Source organism: Glycine soja, chromosome 1 (genome assembly GCF_004193775.1).
Source record: "Glycine soja cultivar W05 chromosome 1, ASM419377v2, whole genome shotgun sequence".
Lineage (NCBI taxonomy): Eukaryota > Viridiplantae > Streptophyta > Magnoliopsida > Fabales > Fabaceae > Glycine > Glycine soja.
The window spans coordinates 40654070-40672387 of record NC_041002.1 but is presented as its reverse complement, the minus strand read 5'-3'; the positions used below and the strand labels follow the sequence as shown (position 1 = coordinate 40672387).

Below are 18318 nucleotides of genomic sequence, written 5' to 3'. Positions count from 1 at the left end.
TTTAACAGAAAGTGAAATGATCATCCCAGATGACACCTGCTAGCTATGGTACAACGTAAGCACGTGATATTTTCAGAAATTAACTAGCTCCCCAGATCAAATGTGATTTATCTTCTATCTTAAAATGAACTTTATGGAAAAAATTAGTGATTTTTATTTTTTAATTGAAAATCAAAGAAAAACATTTTACAACAAAAATCAAGCTCATTTTATAGACTAAAAATATTAATTTAAAATTTTAGAGTCATGAAAAACAAAGAAATTTTTGTATAGGCACCAAAATCAAAACATACTAATTTTATTAAGACTAAAAACATATTTAAACAATAATAATAATAATTTTATTTTTTAATTACTTACTAGGCAACTTTAATACAAATATTCCTTTTCTATTTTTACTCTATTTCTCTACTACCTAACAAATCTATTTCCACCCTTTTTCTCTTCTGTTTTCTTTTCTCATTCACTCTTTCTCTTTATCTTCTACTGAACAAATCTATTTCCATCCTATTTCTCTATTCTTTTCTCATTCCCTTTCATTCCCTCCCTTTCCTTCCTCACCACCAGACAAAGAAATAACAAGAGATTAGGAGATTGATCTCTCAACTCTAATATAGCAAACCTAGTTGGAAGGGGCTTATCCTCTACCTTCAGTATCCATGATGAGATTAAACCTTGCACTCGGTGAGGGATATTCCTTGAAAAAATAAAAAAATAAAATCCCATGATTACAAAACTAGCACAACTCTATCCTCCCATTGGCGGCACTCAAGCATATTTCCGTGTTTTGGACCACAGGAAAAAGGCATTCTTGATTTTTCATTCTACATAAGAAATTTATTCTTACAAATTTTCATGGATCTATTTGGAAATACATGGTCTTAATGGTTAGAGAATCAACCGTTGAAAACGAAGTATTCTTCCACTCATTAAATTCTAATACAATTGGTTATGCAAACTTGTTCAAACCCTTACTTATTTAGATACAAGAACCGTATCTTCATTTTTGCAAAATAAGTTGTGCCAAACACTAAATATATATAGAGCAACGACAAGATGTTCATTTCTATAAGTTCTCTAACTTTCAATTTGCTCACCAGAAGAACTTGTATCAGCGAAAAGTTTAGAAGATTCCCCCGTAGGGTCACTTAGGTTCTGAGACTCAATTATGTTATTTTCTCCTCTGTGTTGATAATACTGTTGCATTATCTCAAATTTGTCATCATCCAATACCTCTCTTTTGTCTAACACCACCTCTTGAATACGTGTTCTCCCTTCAAGCATGCTTACCACTAAAGACATGGTGGGCCTGAGTGCTAGAGAGACTTTGGTGCATAAAAGGGCTACATTGATCATCATCATTGCCTCCGTTTTGTTGAAGTGTTCACCCAACCTCTTATCCACAATCTCCATTAGATTACCGTTTTCTTTCAAGAGATGTACCTAGTATTGTAAAATTAATGCAAACAATCAAACATTTGATTCCAAATTAAATTCACAGTTGAAAGTTGAAACAATCAGACAACAACAACAACAGCAGCAACAACTTTATCTCACAAGATGAGGTTGGCTAAATCACAAAATATCATTTGGCTTGGTTAAAGAAAAAATTGTTAGATATTATAGTTATCAAACAAGACCTCAAATTTAAGGTGCAAATATATATAGGTAAGTAGGAAATATAATGTGGAAAAAGTCTTTTTTCTTTTTTTGCAGATAGCTAATTCATCATATTTGCCGGACAAGACGCAAGAATTTTACAAAATGCAAGGAATTGATGATGCATTCTTGGGTATCTCCAATTTGGACATTACAGCAGATTTGAGAAACATTAACTCTATAGTGTATTTCCCTTGTAAGGTGTCAATAAATGAAATTCATTTTATAGTTTTATACAGAATGTACACCACCATGCTAGATATTCTCAAAATCAGATTGGCAGAGGGCAAGAGAGTATAAGGCATAATTTACCCTATCAATGAGAGAGAAACATTCTTCCGTAGGCTGGCTAATGGTGTTGCTCATCCCACTAACAATTTCCAATGCAACAATTCCAAAACTATAAACATCTGCTTTGTCCGTCAAATAACCATGCATTGCATACTCAGGAGCAATGTACCCACTACAATATTGAAAATTCACCAATTACAGTACATTTTTCAATCATAAACTAGTGTAAGTTCAATTTAAATTTGATCATGAGGTATTTCAATACATGATGTCTATTGTTTTTCTTGATTATTATTATATTATGATAATGTACGTGTCTAACATATACCTCAATAATGATCAATGCAAAATGGTAAAAAGGAAATGTATGGGAACTCACTAAGTGTCAGCTATTTTAATGCTCAAATGGGTTTTATCCCCATCATCAAGCTTGGCGAAATTATAATATAGTATGATAATGGATCCAACATATAGCTCAGTAATGATCAATGCAAAATGGTAAAAAAGGAAATGTATGGAAACTCACTAAGTGCCAGCTATTCTGGTGCTCAAATGGGTTTTGTCCTCATCATTAAGCTTTGCCAATCCAAAATCAGATATCTTGGGGTTGAGATCTTTATCCAGCAACACATTATTGGCCTTGATGTCCCTATGAACAATCTTCAGTTTGGACTCTTCATGAAGGTAAGCCAAACCTTTAGCGATACCAACACAAATCCTATGCCTTGTTTGCCAATCCAATCTCAATTGACATTTCTCAGAGTCATCATTTTTGGCTTATATGGAAATTAAACAACATATAAATGTAAGTTACATGAATAAGATAGGGTTCATTATTACAGAAACATAAATGAGACTTGAAAGTAGAGAAAAACAATTACCAAATAAAGCATGAGCAAGACTATTGTTTTCCATGTATTCATAAATCAGTAACAATTGATCCTCTTCCATACAACAGCCGTAGAGCTTAACTAAACAAGGGTGTTGCAAAGCAGAAATCAGGCCTATCTCATTTACAAATTCCCGACTCCCTTGCCTTGACCTAGTAGAAAGCTGCTTAACTGCTACTACAGTGCCATCCGATAGTACACCCTAAAATTTTATACAGGTGAAAAATAGTATTACATTAAACATTAACACAAGTACAATATTTCATCCATTATTGTAGAAAGAGATAAGGAAGAGAGAAAGAGATAGAGCATATGAGTAAACTATGATTGTGTGCTCTACAATGTGTAGCTACCCTCATATATATAATACTAGGTTAAGCATATACAAGCACTTGGGCCAAGCCCATATACATACTAAAACCCTTTTATTCTAAACAGCTCTAACATAAATGACTCTAACTCTCCCCCTTAAGCTGGAGCATAGATGTTAATCATGCCCAACTTGTTACACATAAAATCACTACGCACCCCATTCAAAGCTTTTGTAAGCACATTTGCTAGTTGATCTCCTGTCTTGACATAAGAGGTACATATAAGGTTTTGTTGAACCTTCTCTAGGATTAAGTGACAATCTACCTCAATATGCTTCATTCTTTCATGATAGATTGGATTTGATTCGATATGTGTGGCAGCTTCATTGTCACACTACAATGTCATAGGATAGGTATTAGCAAATCCTATCTTCTCCAAAATTTGTTTCGCCCATATCAACTCACAAGTCATTTGGGCCATAGCCCTGTATTCTGCCACTACACTAGATTTGGTCATCACATCTTGCTTCTTACTTTTCCAAGAGATTAAATTACCTCCCAAAAATACACAGTAGCTCATATGGTAGATTTGCGGTCCATATGAGACCAAATCTGATCCGCATCAGAGAATGCTTCCTCCTATATGTGCCCATGATCTTGATACGCAATCCCCTTTCCTAAAGCTTTCTTCAAGTACTTTATGTGGATAAATGCTTCCCAATGAGTATTAGTCAGGAACCTCATGAATTGACTAACAAAACTTGCTGGGAAGGAAATATCCGGCCTAGTGATTCAAAGATAATTAAGCTTCTCCACCTTTCGTTTGCATCTCAGTGGATCAGAGAATGGAACTCCATCAACAGTCAGCTTAAACCCTGGGTCCATATGGATCCCCTTCTTCGAGTACATAACCTCAATACCTAAGAAGTACTTCAAGGCCCCCAAGTCTTTAGTCTGAAACTGAGTTTGAAGAAAACTCTTCAAGTTGTCAGTACCTTTATTATCACTTCTTGTAATCACAATATCATCAACATACACCACAAGTAAGATGCTGCCAAGGTTAGTATTTTTATAAAATACAGTATGATCACTTTGACTCAGCTTCAGTCCAAATGCAAGGACCACACCACTAAATCTCCCAAACCAAGATCTAGGTGATTGCATCAAGCCATTTAACAACTTCCTTAAGCGGCACACCTTGCCAAACTCCCCCTAAGCAACAAACCCAGGTGATTGCTCTATATACACCGCTTAATGTAAGTCACCAAGCAAGAAAGCATTCTTCACATCCAATTGAAATAAAGGTTAACGATGTGTAGCAGCAAGAGAGATAAGAATGCGAATAGAGTTAAGCTTAGCAACATGGGAAAAAGTATTAGTAAAATCAACTCCATAAGTTTGAGCATACCCCTTGGCAATGATGCGAGCCTTTAAATGAGCCACAGACCCATTAGAATCCATTTTGATAGTATAAACCCACTTGCAACCAATATCCCTCTTCCCTGCAGGGAGAGAAATCAAATCCCAAGTTTCAATTTTTCTCAAGAGCTATCATTTCCTCCTTCATTGCTTGTCTCTAGCCACCATGACTAAGGGCATCTAAAAGAGATTTAGGGATAGAAACAAAATCTAGGTAGCAACAAAGGACTTTGAGGTGGATGACAAATGAGCAATAGACATATGTGAGGAAATAGGATAAGTATGTGTACAGGTGTGTTTACCTTTACGAAGTGCAATAGGGAAATCAAGGTATGAAGGAGGATCTGCAGATGTTGGAAGAGGTATTGGTAGATCCTCTGGTGGAGCTTCACATGTGGCTTCAGCTTCAAGTGACACCTATTTAGGATGGCAAGGATATGTTTGTTTAAAAAACTGGAAACCTGTATCGAGATGAGTTGGAGGAGCAGAGTCGATAATAGTGAGATTTAAGAACAAATCATCTGACTCATACACATACAAAGAGGACTAATACTCAACAAAAAACGAACGATCTTCAACAAAAGACGCATTTGCAAAATCAAGGTACTGACCAAGATCTGGAGAGAAACAGCGATACCCCTTTTGGGTCCTAGAATAACCCACGAGCACACTTCAATGACTTTGGATCCAACTTGGTTTCTTGAGGATAAACATCATACACAAAACATGTACAACCAAATATTTTTAGGGGTAAGGGTAACAAAGAATGAGAGGGGAAGAGAATAGAGTAAGGAATTACACCATTCAATATAAAAGATGGCATGCAATTAATTAAATATGCAGCAGTAAGGATTGCATTTGCCAAAAATAATTTTGAAACCTTCATTGCAAATAATAAGGCTCAGGAAACCTTCATAAGGTGAAGATTTGTATGCTCAGCCACCCCGTTTTGTTGTGGAGTGAGGATGAAAGAAGATTGATGCAACATGCCATTTTCATTCATGAAAATGAGAAATGGTTCAGAAAAGTATTCTTTAGCATTATCGCTGCAAAGAACACGCACAAGACAACCAAATTGAGTATGAATTTTAGAACAATAATGACAAAATATGGTGAACAATTCAGATATAGATTTCATCAAATATAACAAAATATTTATAACCAAACTTTGAAGTAACTGGGCAGGAACCCCATACATCAGAATGAACAATATCAAAGAGAGCATGAGCTCTTTTATTTAAACAAGGCAAATAAACACTGATGATGTTTAGCCAATTGACGAGACTCACAAAATAGACTCCACAGACTCTAATGGTGGACATAATTTCCTAAGAACTCCTAAAGATGGATGACTAGCTGACAATGAGGCTGAAACATGGGGATAGTAGAAGCTGCAAAAGCATGTGAAACTCCTTCATCCAATAAGTACAGTCCATTAGATACTCTTCTTCTACCAATAGCCTCTGGGTCTGCAGATCCTAAAATACATAAGAATTGGGGAAAAAAGGTTATAGAACAATTTAACGATCGCGTTAACTGACTAATGGAAAGGAGGTTACACGAGAATTCGGGCAAGTACAAAATAGAAGACAATGAAAAAGTAGGAATTGGGGTAGTACACCTAGTCCCCTTAAACATGAACACTAGACCCATGAACAAGTGTAACAAAAGAATGGATGCTAGAAGGATTGAAAGAAGAACATATACCTGAATCCCCTGTTATATGATTTATGGCACTAGAATCAATGATCCAACGTCAAGAAGTAGATGAAGGTGTAGGACAAATGTGGTTGAAGAAGAAGAAGTAGAAGAAGGTGTAGATGACTCGTCATCAGTCATAACCACCTAGGTTTTTCCTCTGATTGAGTGGCAATGTCAGGCCGCGGCACTGCATGAGCCTGTGGTTGTGAGTACTGCTGATTCTGAGAGGAATGTGCACACTGGTGTCTATAGTGACTCACTTACTCACAACCATAGCACGTCACTTGTCCACCACGACCATGGCCATGACCTCCAGATTGAACCGCTAGAGCAGAGCGATCAAGGGAATCACCCTCAGGAGTGGAGCGAGAGCCCTCAAAAGTATCCACCTGCCAACTAGATAATATCTGAGAGCAAACCACCACAAACTTTGAATCAAGACCAAAAAGTAACCTTAGAGCTATAAGCTTCTTCTGTTGGGTCACCATCTCCTCTACAAATTTGCAAGCAAGGAGAAAAGTCAATTCTTCAGTGTACTTCTAGAACTCTAAGAAGAAGTCCGTCGATTTCCGCTTATTCTGTTTAAGGTGGAAAATTTCTTGCAGAAGAGCATAAGTCCAATTCAAATTATTGAATTTTTCATAGATGATTTTTTTAAAAAATCCCACAACTCCTTCACTGCATTACAATGGGTGATAACAGATTGAGTCTGTTTATCAATGGAATTGACGAGAAAGGCTAAGATTAGTATTGCACATCACTGCCTTAGATCCATCTGGACATGTTTCTATTAGATAATCTTCCTTAGTCATCCCACCAAGACTAAATTCAACCAAATTCTTCCATTCCACATAATTCTCACTGTCGCCATCAAGCTTGATATCGGTGAGTTTGCAGGAAGTGGTAATGATTTCCGCAGTAGGCCCCTTGGCACCTCCGTCGCTGTTAGACATCCTTACGCAGCAACGAACCACACTTTCTTTTTTTACCCAAAAAACACCTCAGAACGCCCCCAAAACACCACAAAGAGAGAAAGATACTGTAGAAGGAGGTGCTAAACCCTACCTGTATGATACTATGTAGAAAGAGATAAGGAAGAGAGAGAGAAAGATAGAGAGAGGCATATTCTACAATGTGTAGCTACCCTCATATTTATAATACTAGGTTCAGCATATACAAGGAATTGGGTCAAGCCCATATACATACTAAAACCTTTTTATTCTAAATAACTCCAACATAAATGAGTAACAATTATGTTCAGGAAAAAGTGGTTGATTTAAGAGGATATACCTTGTAAACAAGACCAAACCCACCTTCTCCAATCTTCAAGGATTTGTCAAAGTTATTTGTTGCTGCCTTGATTTGTCGTAGGGTAAATAAACTAGTTTGTGATTCTAAACCCTTCAGTTCTACCAATAGAAGCAAACAAATATCTTATATTAATAAAACAAATGGCTTCATTGAATCCACCATCCTAGCACTGTTACTTGTCAAGGGAGTTAGCAAAATAGATAAGAAAATAGGCCAACTAAATTGATAGGGAACCACTAAGTTCTACAAACAAATGAATGTATATATATATTTGTGTGTGTGTGTAACAGTTCTCGGGTGTTTCATGCAAAAGGTTGGTAATCAGGTTAATTTAATTTAATTCACTTCATGGTGATTACCTCTGCCCACTGATCTTTCCCATCCTAAAAAGCGCTTCCACCACAATATACCAAATATCAAGATGATAATTGCTCCAGCAACCACAACTGCAACCACAACCCTTATTATGGATATGCTGCTACTACCACTTTCTGATGGGGGTATAAAGTCTGCATGATTATTATGCAAGATTTAATTAGATTAGAAGCTAAAGATGAGAACAGAAAACAAAACTAGAGAAGTACAACTCACTAGGATCAACAGATATAGCTGATATAAGAGGACCATAAATTGATCTAAATGGAATAGAAGTGGTTCCTTTCCCAGCCCAATATAACCGAATCTCCAAGGCGTTACTAGTCACAACAACTGTGAAATTTTTAATTACTGCCTTACCAACGCCCCCTGCTTCTTTTGCAATATTGAAATCCTTAGCCACCAAATTTCTCTGCAATATTGAAATTCAAACAAAAACATATGATGGTAATTAGTTGAGAAATGTGGTAAAAAATTTGTCGGACTGAACCATTTCATTCAGTAACTTAATTACAACTTATGAGAAAATTTTGTTTATGTCAAAGATTATATTGAAGTATTTGAATTTGGTATCCCCACCTAGTGGGATAAGGCGTTGTTGTTGTTGTTGTTGTATTTGAATTTGGTATCATGAAGTTCCCAAAGAGAATTTTACCAAATTTGTTCAAAATTTAACATGTGGTTGACCAACTTAGGAAAATGATAAAAATATGGACCTGAATGTAGATGTCAAATACACGCCTTCCAAGACTGCTATATGTTTTATCATCAGTAAACATTATTTCTGCAAAATGGAGTTTTACTGTGTAGTTTCCATTTCCCAAGCAAAATCCATAATAGGTCAAAGAGGTTGGAGAAACACGTGCATTCATGTACAGTTCAACATTCTCCATTACAAGCTTAGTTGAATTAGTCACATTATAGTAGTTTAAGCGGTCGGTATCAAAGAAATGACCATTGTTGATAAGTGCCCAGTTTTTTCCACGGTCATTATGAAAGCTTGCTGGTCCAGTAGTCTCACCCGTGTCATCATCATATGTCTTCTTTCCATCAGTTACAAGATTTCCACCACAGTTTATATACAGAGAATATGAAGCTGGATAAGTAGAATTTGGTTAACAACTACTTAAACAATTAATCACAATTATAAATCATATTCGACAAATATACATTAAGATTTTACTTTTATTACATCCTCTTGTTTCTAACATTCTAATGTAACTGGATCAGAAAAGATAAAAAAGAATGGAGTATTTTATTGATTATAAAACCTTAAATTCCCAGAAGATACCAATGTGATATTCTACTATGTTAGGGAAGAAAGAATCCGGTGATAATCAGGTGTTTAAAAAGCCTAGGCTCTCCAAATCCTCCAATCGGTTCTCTCTCTAAGATACCACATTCTAGTTTCTCTCATTTTTATGTTGCTCCTCTCTAACTAACCAACCATTAGTATATTATATATTACATAAGGCATATATTGTTACATCGAGTTAAGACCCATTTTGATCTGATTCCATGTTCCCTGTCCTATTTATCCTGCTATGGACTCTGGTGCCTGTGTGCCACCTTGTCTTCAAGGTGGAAGGTAAGAAAATGCTTGTCACTCCCAAAAAATTTCACAATTTGGTAGGTTGGACCAACGAATCAATACTTCCAAATCCTAATTAGAACCTATGTAAGTTTGACCTTTTTTCTTTATCGGCAAATGTTAATATGTTAGTTTTGTTAGAAATGTCAGTTAGGGGATCAATCACCATTCCCGAACCATTGTGTCATCCTTGTATCTCCTGCAAGTTGGACCTGTAACTCATACTCTTCAGAAATCATTTGAGGATGTATATGACTGTGATTTGTTAGCTCTAAATGAGCATTTCGAGCCTCATCTAGGGTTGGAGTGGTTGAACTCTAGCTTTGAGAGGTGGGTAGTTAGGCGTTGCAATCTCAGTATTTTTTAAAAGAAAGTTGAAGTTCAACTTTGTTATTTATTTACATTTAAAATAAATAAACAAATTTTTGGGATTCCTCTTCCTGTGTATTAATTTGCATAGTAAAAATGAGTTAGAAAGTAATACATAAAAGTTTTGAAAATTTTCATCTGTTCAATGCCTAGTCAAAATACTTCGAGAAATTATACTCTGTTTGAAATTATAATTCTATTGGAGTATGAGAGAATTGCAATATCTAGATTTTAGGTCTGGCTTAGTAAAAATGGTAGCTTCTAGTTTATCTAATAATTCATCTATTGCAAAAATTGGAAACTTGTTGGACAATGTAATTTTGTTTAAAGCCCTGTAATCGGTGCAAAATTATCATCCCTTGTTCTTCTTCTCAACCAAAATAATCATATTGGAATAAAGGTTTGTTGGAAATAATGATATTTATTTAGGAAATAATACCATGCATATACATTTAGTGTCCATGGATATTATTACTTCTAATGTGATATATAACAAACAAAAGGTAATATTTTTTTAATTTTAATGTCGTGGATAGTTTTAAAATAAAATTAAAATTTATAACAAATTAATCAATTTAACTACTTTAATTAGTTTTGATGAATTTAGTAATTATTTTTTATATATATAGGACCAGTAGTGTCAATAAAATTTCAAAGCTTACTATAATCTAAGGAAATAATCTCCAGTCCACTCAATCTGTCAATAATATATAAATATAGATGATTTACAAAGCCTATGTAACACCACATTCTCCTGAATAAGAAACTTTTCATTTTCCAAATTCTCTCTAAAAGGTCTTGTTCTTTCTCTCTCTATATATATTTAAAAATTTATAAATGTCCACCTCTAAATCTTAATATATATATATATATATATATATATATAAAGTGAAGATCTTCCCTAAAAAAAATTCTAGCTCAAAATCTTTTGACATGTCATTTCTCAGCCAATTTCTCAGCCAATTAAATGTAGCATTCATAATTAATTTAAATATATTTTTATCCCTAATAAATATCTAATTTTATATTTATTTTTTAATAAATATTTTGTTCTGTTATGAGTTTCTAATAAAACAATTTTATTATTGTCCTTAATACTTATTTTTAATACCAATAAATTAGTATATTTTGTATTTATTTTGTAATAAATATTTTTTATTTGTTGTACTAAAATAAAATTTGTTAATTTATTAAAAAATAAACACAAATTTTTTTAATTTATCAGTGTTAAAACAAAAGATCAAGGACAAACAATAAGAGTGTTATTTTGTTAAAAAGCCCCACAGAAAACAAAATTTTATTAAAAAAAACAACCACAAAAATTAGATCGAATATTAATTAAGAATAAAAATATATTTAAGTGTTATATAAAATTTCATTTTATTCTCCATTAGTATTGCATGCGGATATATTATTCGAGGTCATAACATCATCACCATTTTATGCTGCCATTTCATATATTCGTTTTTCCATTCCATTCTCTTTCATATTCATACTTTTCTCATTCCATTCTATTTAAAAGAGATGCATATTTTGCTACACACAGCTATGAAATCTTTGTATCATTATCTCCTCCCTTCCTTGTCTCTCTTTTGCTTTATTCCTTTGTTCCTTCACTGCGCCGAAATGTCGTACCCATAACTGTTTCTCAACGGCGCCACTAGACAAGGCCATGGAGCCAGAATTGTGGCATCAAGTAGACCATGACAAGTAGTGCTCCAACTGCACTCATCTTTTGGTATTATGATTTAAAATTTGAAACCTAAGTTTTTTTTTTTAAAATCTTCTTTCTCTATGTTTTTCATTCTCTCTTCTAACTTTCATTCTCATCCTCTTCTAATCTTCTCTTCTATCTCACATGCATTTTCTATTTGTGAAATTCATATGCAAGATGGGTGGGACTTAGAGAGGCAATGAAAGATCCTTTGTACTAGCATCCAACTCGACTTCAACGACGAGAATCGGATCTCTAAAAATGAATGCTGAATGCATCTTACCGTTATTAGATTGAAGGTAGGTTGCAACAGGAAACTCCTAAAAGGTGAGTAGACAAAATCTATTGTTATAATTTAGTCAAATTTTAATTTGATTTTCTGACTTGCCCGTCATATTTCTATTGCCATATTCCAAAAATATGGAAGCATTCTTTTTTTTTTATTATTATTATTAACTTTTCTATTTGATCTTCTTTTCTTGTCTCCATCCATTATTGAAACATTCACACTAATCATCAGTTTCTTTGTAACAGAGAATATTCACACACAGAAAAATCTAGTATTCACTTACTGTACTTTACAGTGACTCCCTTATATAGGAAAGTTTATAGTTGTCACCAGCAGCCCTCTAACACAAGTAATTGACTGAATTACAACTTAACCCCCCCCCCCCCCCCCGTTAATCAACATTCTCATTAGTTTAGTTTTCAGGTTTAGCTCCTCCAATAAAGTTTCCAGCCACAAAGCTGGACAAGCTACCATAGATGTAACTATATATTTCACTTCACATGAAGATCAGGCTACCACACTTTGGTACTTTGAGTATTGAGAGGTTAGTGCTCTGCCAAACATAAAATCATACAATGTTGTGCTCTTCTACTCAAACATCTTTGCCTTTAAACACCTTTTATCATTAGGAAACAATATGCCAAAATCCAATTTTCCTTTGATATACCTCAAAATTCTTTTGGCTACCAAGATGGGAGGTTTCCTCCACTTCTCTATAATTTTTCTTATCAGGCCAACACTGTTGGCCAGGTAAGGTACAGTGATGCATAGGTATCCTACAATCTGTTTATATAGTGTAGCATCAACCAATTGTTTACTCCCTTCCTTTTCCAATTTGAGACCAGGAGTGAAAGAGGGAATCATTTGTTTCTTGAACAGTTCTTTTAAAAAAAATTATATCGGATTTGAGTCATAGGAGATTTTATGATTTATGACTTGGAGGATTTTTAAGAATAGAAAGGAATAACTACATTGAGTTCATTTCAGCTGGAGTGGTGGTTGGATTGCAATTAGTCATGTTGAATCTCTAGGACAACAGTCGCATACTTCTTCTGATGTGTGAAAATTCCCTTCCTAGTGGTAGGAAACTCTATTCCAAGAAAGTAGGATAACACCCCCAAATCTTACATTTCATATTCTTTGATCATCCTCTTCATTAACTCAACTATTTCTACTTCATTGCTATCAGTCACTAACAGATCATCCAAATATAGACACAGTCAATGGATGCGAAGCTGTTGAGTTTCCAGCGTAAAGACCATGTTCAGCAATGTATTTTACAAAATTTTGTTGCATGAGAAATTATGTATTCTCTTGTTCCAAGTTTGAGGGGCATTTTTCAAGCCATATAAAGCCTTCCTAGCTTGTACACTTTGTCATCTTGTCCTATCGCTTCAAATCCAGGTGGTTGACTTACATAAACTTCTTCTAAGGGCCCATTTAAAAAGGCTGACTTCACATTTAATTGGTAAAGTGACCACCCCCTATAGCTAGTAGCTGCGGTCACATGTTTGATTGTTTCAATCCTTGCAACTGAAGCAAAAACTTCATAATAATCCAAGCCAAGTTATTGCAAGAACCCCTTTGCCACTAATCTGGCCTTGTATGTAGCCACTTCTCTAGTAAGCTTCACTTTGATCTTGTAGACCCACTTTATAGTTATGGGTCTCTTTTGATGAAGCAAACAGACTAATTTCCAAGTTTGATTTTCCTAAATTGACTTCTATTCTTCTTCCATTGTAGCCACCCAATTGGAGACTTGTAGAGCTTGCTCAAAACTCACAAGCTCTGTGTCAGAGAACAAAGCAAATTTTACCAAGTCTCCTTCTACAGTAATTGTTGCATCAGGAAAAATTTCAAAATTGTCATTCAACATTTGTGGCATATGCCTCTCCATTTGAGACTTTCTAGGATGGTTTCTAGTTGATACTGAACTTTCTTTATCTTGATCATCTTCAAGGTTCATAGCCACAATCCTTTCAATGCTACTAGCAGCATTTATTTCCCAGTTTCAGCTCCTTGTTTCATCCACCATGCATCTCTACTAATGACAACCTTTCTCCTTCTTGGATCATATAACTTGTAAGCACATATTGGATGATATCCAATTAGCACCATTTGTTCAACGTGATCTTCCTTCAAGCCTGCTCAGGTACATGCTTAAAGCATAAGTAGCCAGATATTCAAAAATGACTCACATCAGATTTGTTCCCTGACCAAGCTTCTTCAGGTGGGGTTTCCTTTCGCCTCCTTATTGGACTTCTTTTCAAGATATAGGAAGCAATAGATACTGCCTCCCCCCAAAAATAATGAGGCATTTCCTTCCTTTTCATCATGCTTTTGGCCATATTCAGAATTCTTCTATTTCTCCTTTCACCAACACCATTATGTTCAGGTGTGTAATGATATGTCACCTCATAAACTATTCCCTCTTCGTCATAAAATTTTTGAAATTTATATGAGTTGTATTCACCCTTCCGTTTGTTCTAAACATCTTGATCACTTTCCTAATTTGTTTTTCAGCCAGCAATTGAAACTTTTTAAGGATCTCAAACACTTCACTCTTTTTGTTGATAAGATAAATCCAATTTTTTATAGTAAACTCATCAATAAAAGACACAAAGTAGTTGTTACCTCCCAATGACTTCACTTCAAAGAGGCCATACACATATTAAAATATTACTTCAAGCTTCTCTTTATATCTTATTGGTATTTCTAACTTGAAAGATTTCCTTGGTTGCTTGGACTCACAGCATTCAAGACACAATTTTTTTGATATTTCAATTGGAGGAAAACCGTGCACCATACTATTACTTCTCAATAGATTTAAAATTTTGAAATTCAAATGCCCAAACCTGTGATGCCGCGCCCAACTCTCATCACTTATTGCAGTGGCTAAGCACTGATGCTCCATAATTTGAATCCAAATCTCGAAGGTTCTATTCTTTGATAAAGGAGCAGTTTTCCTTTGCTACAAAACACTTTTAACTTATGCTTCATTTTTATTGAGTAGCCTTTCTGAAATATATAGCTTCCCAAGATTAAGCAGATTGTTCTTCGTGTTGGGAACATAGAGCACATAATGATGAAGGATCATTGTCCATCTCTTCTTTGAACCATCACCTTTTCAATACCTTTTGTAGTTTACTATTGTGACTAATTGATCTTGCTCTTAACCTTTTCATCAAGATTCACAAACCACTTTCTTTGGCCAGTCTTGAGATTGGAATAACACGTGTCCAAGTACCAAAGATTAGAATTATCGCCTTCTAAATTAGTAGTCGTCATTAGCATTACATTATTGGAATCAGAACCCTCATCATGTGCTGATTGAGCTTCATCTTCCTTTCTTGGCAATTTCTTTCCCTAGGATTGATTAGCAAAATGTCATGACTTCTGACAATTATAACATTGGATGCCTTCACCAGAATTTTAATTTTCACTTGTTCTTCCATTTTCATTTTCCTTTCTTGTTCTTGCCACCATCACTGGTATTTCATCTGTTTGTCTGAGCTTTCAAGGCTTGCTCTAAAGATCTTAGTGAGCTTCTTTCATTAAGTCTCAACTCTTGTGCCTCAAGTATCCCTTGCATCTCTTCCACCTTCATCCCTCCAAGATTTGTATCTTGTTAAATTGCAACCACTATGTGATCAAACCTTGGACTTAATAAGATTCTCAAAATCTCGTCAATGATCGTCAAATCTTCCAACTTCTCACCACAAGTCTTCATTTGATTTGTAAGGGTCAACATCTAAGTAAAACACTCAACCACCACATTCTTGATCATTCATCTATAGAAGCTCATTGCCTTCACCGGGCCGTTAATAAAAACCTTCTTTAATTTGTAAGCACCCATATAGGACTTATCAAGAATGTCCCATGTTATCTGCATCTACATATTAATAAATAATGAACAACGTGTTACCATATTTCTTGTTTGAATCATGATAAGTTTCCCTTTGCCCATCAATGGGTTTCTACCCCGTTCTTGAACACCATCTTACACAATTTTTGTGACATTGTTGAAACGAAAGATGACTCTGATTTGGAGACACCACCTATTGTAGTTGTTACCATTGAGGATGGATAAAGAAGCAGGGAAATTTTCATTGTGAGAAATCATCTTTGTGAAGAAACTTCTGGTTCCAGGAAACGAACAAAGCTCTACACACCAATTTGTTGAAACACTCATCCTCCACATGGTTTCCTTTTAACAAAGAAAATAATAGATGCAAAATTCTATTATTCACTTACTGCACTTTACAGTGACTCCCTTATATAGGAAAGTCTATAACTATCACTAACAGCCTCTAATACAACTAACTACTGAATTACAACTTAACATCCACTGTCACTGCTCCGCCAGTTTTGTCACCTCTTGTAATTGTTTTCTCTCTTGGAAAGCAGTTATCTCCATTTTGGGGACATAATTTTTGTACCACCATGACAATTTCTATCTCCATCTTTGACAACCTTGAACCAACAAAATGAAGAACATGATGACAAAGATTGATTTGATGTTCTGATGATGCCATTGTATATTGAAATAGAATAGAACTAGAGAACTCACCAAAAAAAAAAGATAGAACTAGAGTAGAACAAAACTATTATAGCTTTGTCTTTCGTTTTTCTTTCATTGCATGATTGTGTGTGAGATGAATTGATATAGGTTAGATTATCCTCATATATAGACTTATCCTAGCACCCTTCTGATAAAATGAACTTAGTAAATAACTTGGATTAATTCTGGATTGAAACAAGTTTCCAAATTTTTAAGTCTTAAAGTGATGAACAAATTAATCGATTATGAAACAATATAATCGATTATCTCAAAGTGCCTGTTTTGAGAATTTATCACAGTTTCACAAATAATTGATTAGTTACTTGTGATAATCGATAATTTCAGTCTGGAAGAATTTAAGGCACCTTCGCAATTAATTGCTTATCCCATGATATAATCGACTATTATCTTCAAATTGATAACCAAAAGGGGTCAAGGACAAAATAATAGATTAACTCTGTTTCTCCTTTATTCAAGTCTCTTCACATAACTCTTCTATTCAATTTGTGATGATCTCACCTTTTGAGAGTGTGAGAGCTAGGAGAGTATTTTTTGAAGATTCATAACCAAGTTTCAAGAACTCTCAACTTGAAAGGGATGGTGGATCAAATCAAATTGGTATAGGGTAGTCTTTATGTGTGATAAAAAGATAAGAACTAAAATTTTCATATCTTCACTATCCAAGTGAAATCTTTCCTAATTTTTTTCATTGTCAATTGTATCTGGAGAAGGGTTCTCGAGAACTGGGTAATGTATCATAGTTGTCAATACCGGCGTAGCGGAGCGGGTCGACCCCAAAAGTAGGATAGCGGGATGACCGCTATTCTAATGTTTTTTTTTATATATGTTAAATAATTAATAGTATATATATATATATGTTCAAAAAAAATATAAATATATATATATATAAGTTTTTAATATTATAAAATTATGATATTATTATATTTATTTAATATTATGTCTATATTATTTAATTATCAACATTATTATTATATATTAATATTGTTCGGCTAGATATGTTAAACTTTAAAACCAAAAATATAAATATATAAATAATTAATAATATATATATATATATATCTTTAAAAACAAAAATATAAATATATATATATAAGTTTTTAATATTATAAAATTATGATATTATTATATTTATTTAATATTATTTCTATATTATTTAATTATTAACATTGTTATTGTATATTAATATTGTTCAGCTACAATTTAACTAGATATGTTAAACTTTAAAACAAAAATTAAATATATAAATAATTAATAATATATATATATATATGTTCAAAAACAAAAATATAAATATAAATATATATATATATAACTATAAGTTTTTAATATTATAAAACTATGATATTATTATATTTTTTAATATTATTTCTATATTATTTAATTATTAACATTATTATTATATATTAATATTGTTTGCCTCTACACAACCCTAGTGGTATATATGTTTTTTTTTTTGCTGAATCCCCTAATGGTATATTAAAACGTGAATATACTGTATACACATGGTAGATAATTAAGGCAGGACAATTTTGGGAGACGTGGAGATAAAGAGTTGGTGGAGCGCGCGGGTGCAACTTCGTCAAGTGAGATCTGAGATCAAGAGTTTCTTAGCAACACAGAACAGAGCAGAAGAAACAACACAGAGCCCTCTCTCTCTTTCTCTCTCTCTCTCCCTCCCTCCCTCCCTCTCTCTCTCTCTCTATCTAGGAAGAACAAAGCAGAAGAAGCAACACAGAACAGAACCACCGAACCCACTCAAAACCACCCATGCTTCGAAGTAGTGGCGCGAAAAACCACTCTGCAACCCGCTCCGCCG

At 34.2% G+C, this 18318-nt stretch overlaps 1 protein-coding gene across 2 annotated transcripts in view; it reads right to left on the bottom strand.

Moving 5' to 3' along the window:
• Positions 1 to 794: 794 nt before the first annotated feature.
• LOC114415973 (probable leucine-rich repeat receptor-like serine/threonine-protein kinase At3g14840) overlaps positions 795 to 18318 on the bottom strand; it is a 35426-nt gene continuing 17902 nt past the window's right edge. For both annotated transcript variants that reach the window (XM_028380844.1, XM_028380849.1), the window contains 8 exons: positions 8674 to 9053; positions 8174 to 8369; positions 7942 to 8091; positions 7562 to 7680; positions 2832 to 3042; positions 2477 to 2726; positions 1972 to 2122; positions 795 to 1443 (listed from right to left, as the gene is read on the bottom strand). In XM_028380844.1, coding sequence (XP_028236645.1) covers positions 1078 to 1443; positions 1972 to 2122; positions 2477 to 2726; positions 2832 to 3042; positions 7562 to 7680; positions 7942 to 8091; positions 8174 to 8369; positions 8674 to 9053 — 1823 coding nt within the window. In that variant the 3' untranslated portion in view covers positions 795 to 1077. The remainder of the gene's footprint in view (positions 1444 to 1971; positions 2123 to 2476; positions 2727 to 2831; positions 3043 to 7561; positions 7681 to 7941; positions 8092 to 8173; positions 8370 to 8673; positions 9054 to 18318) is intronic.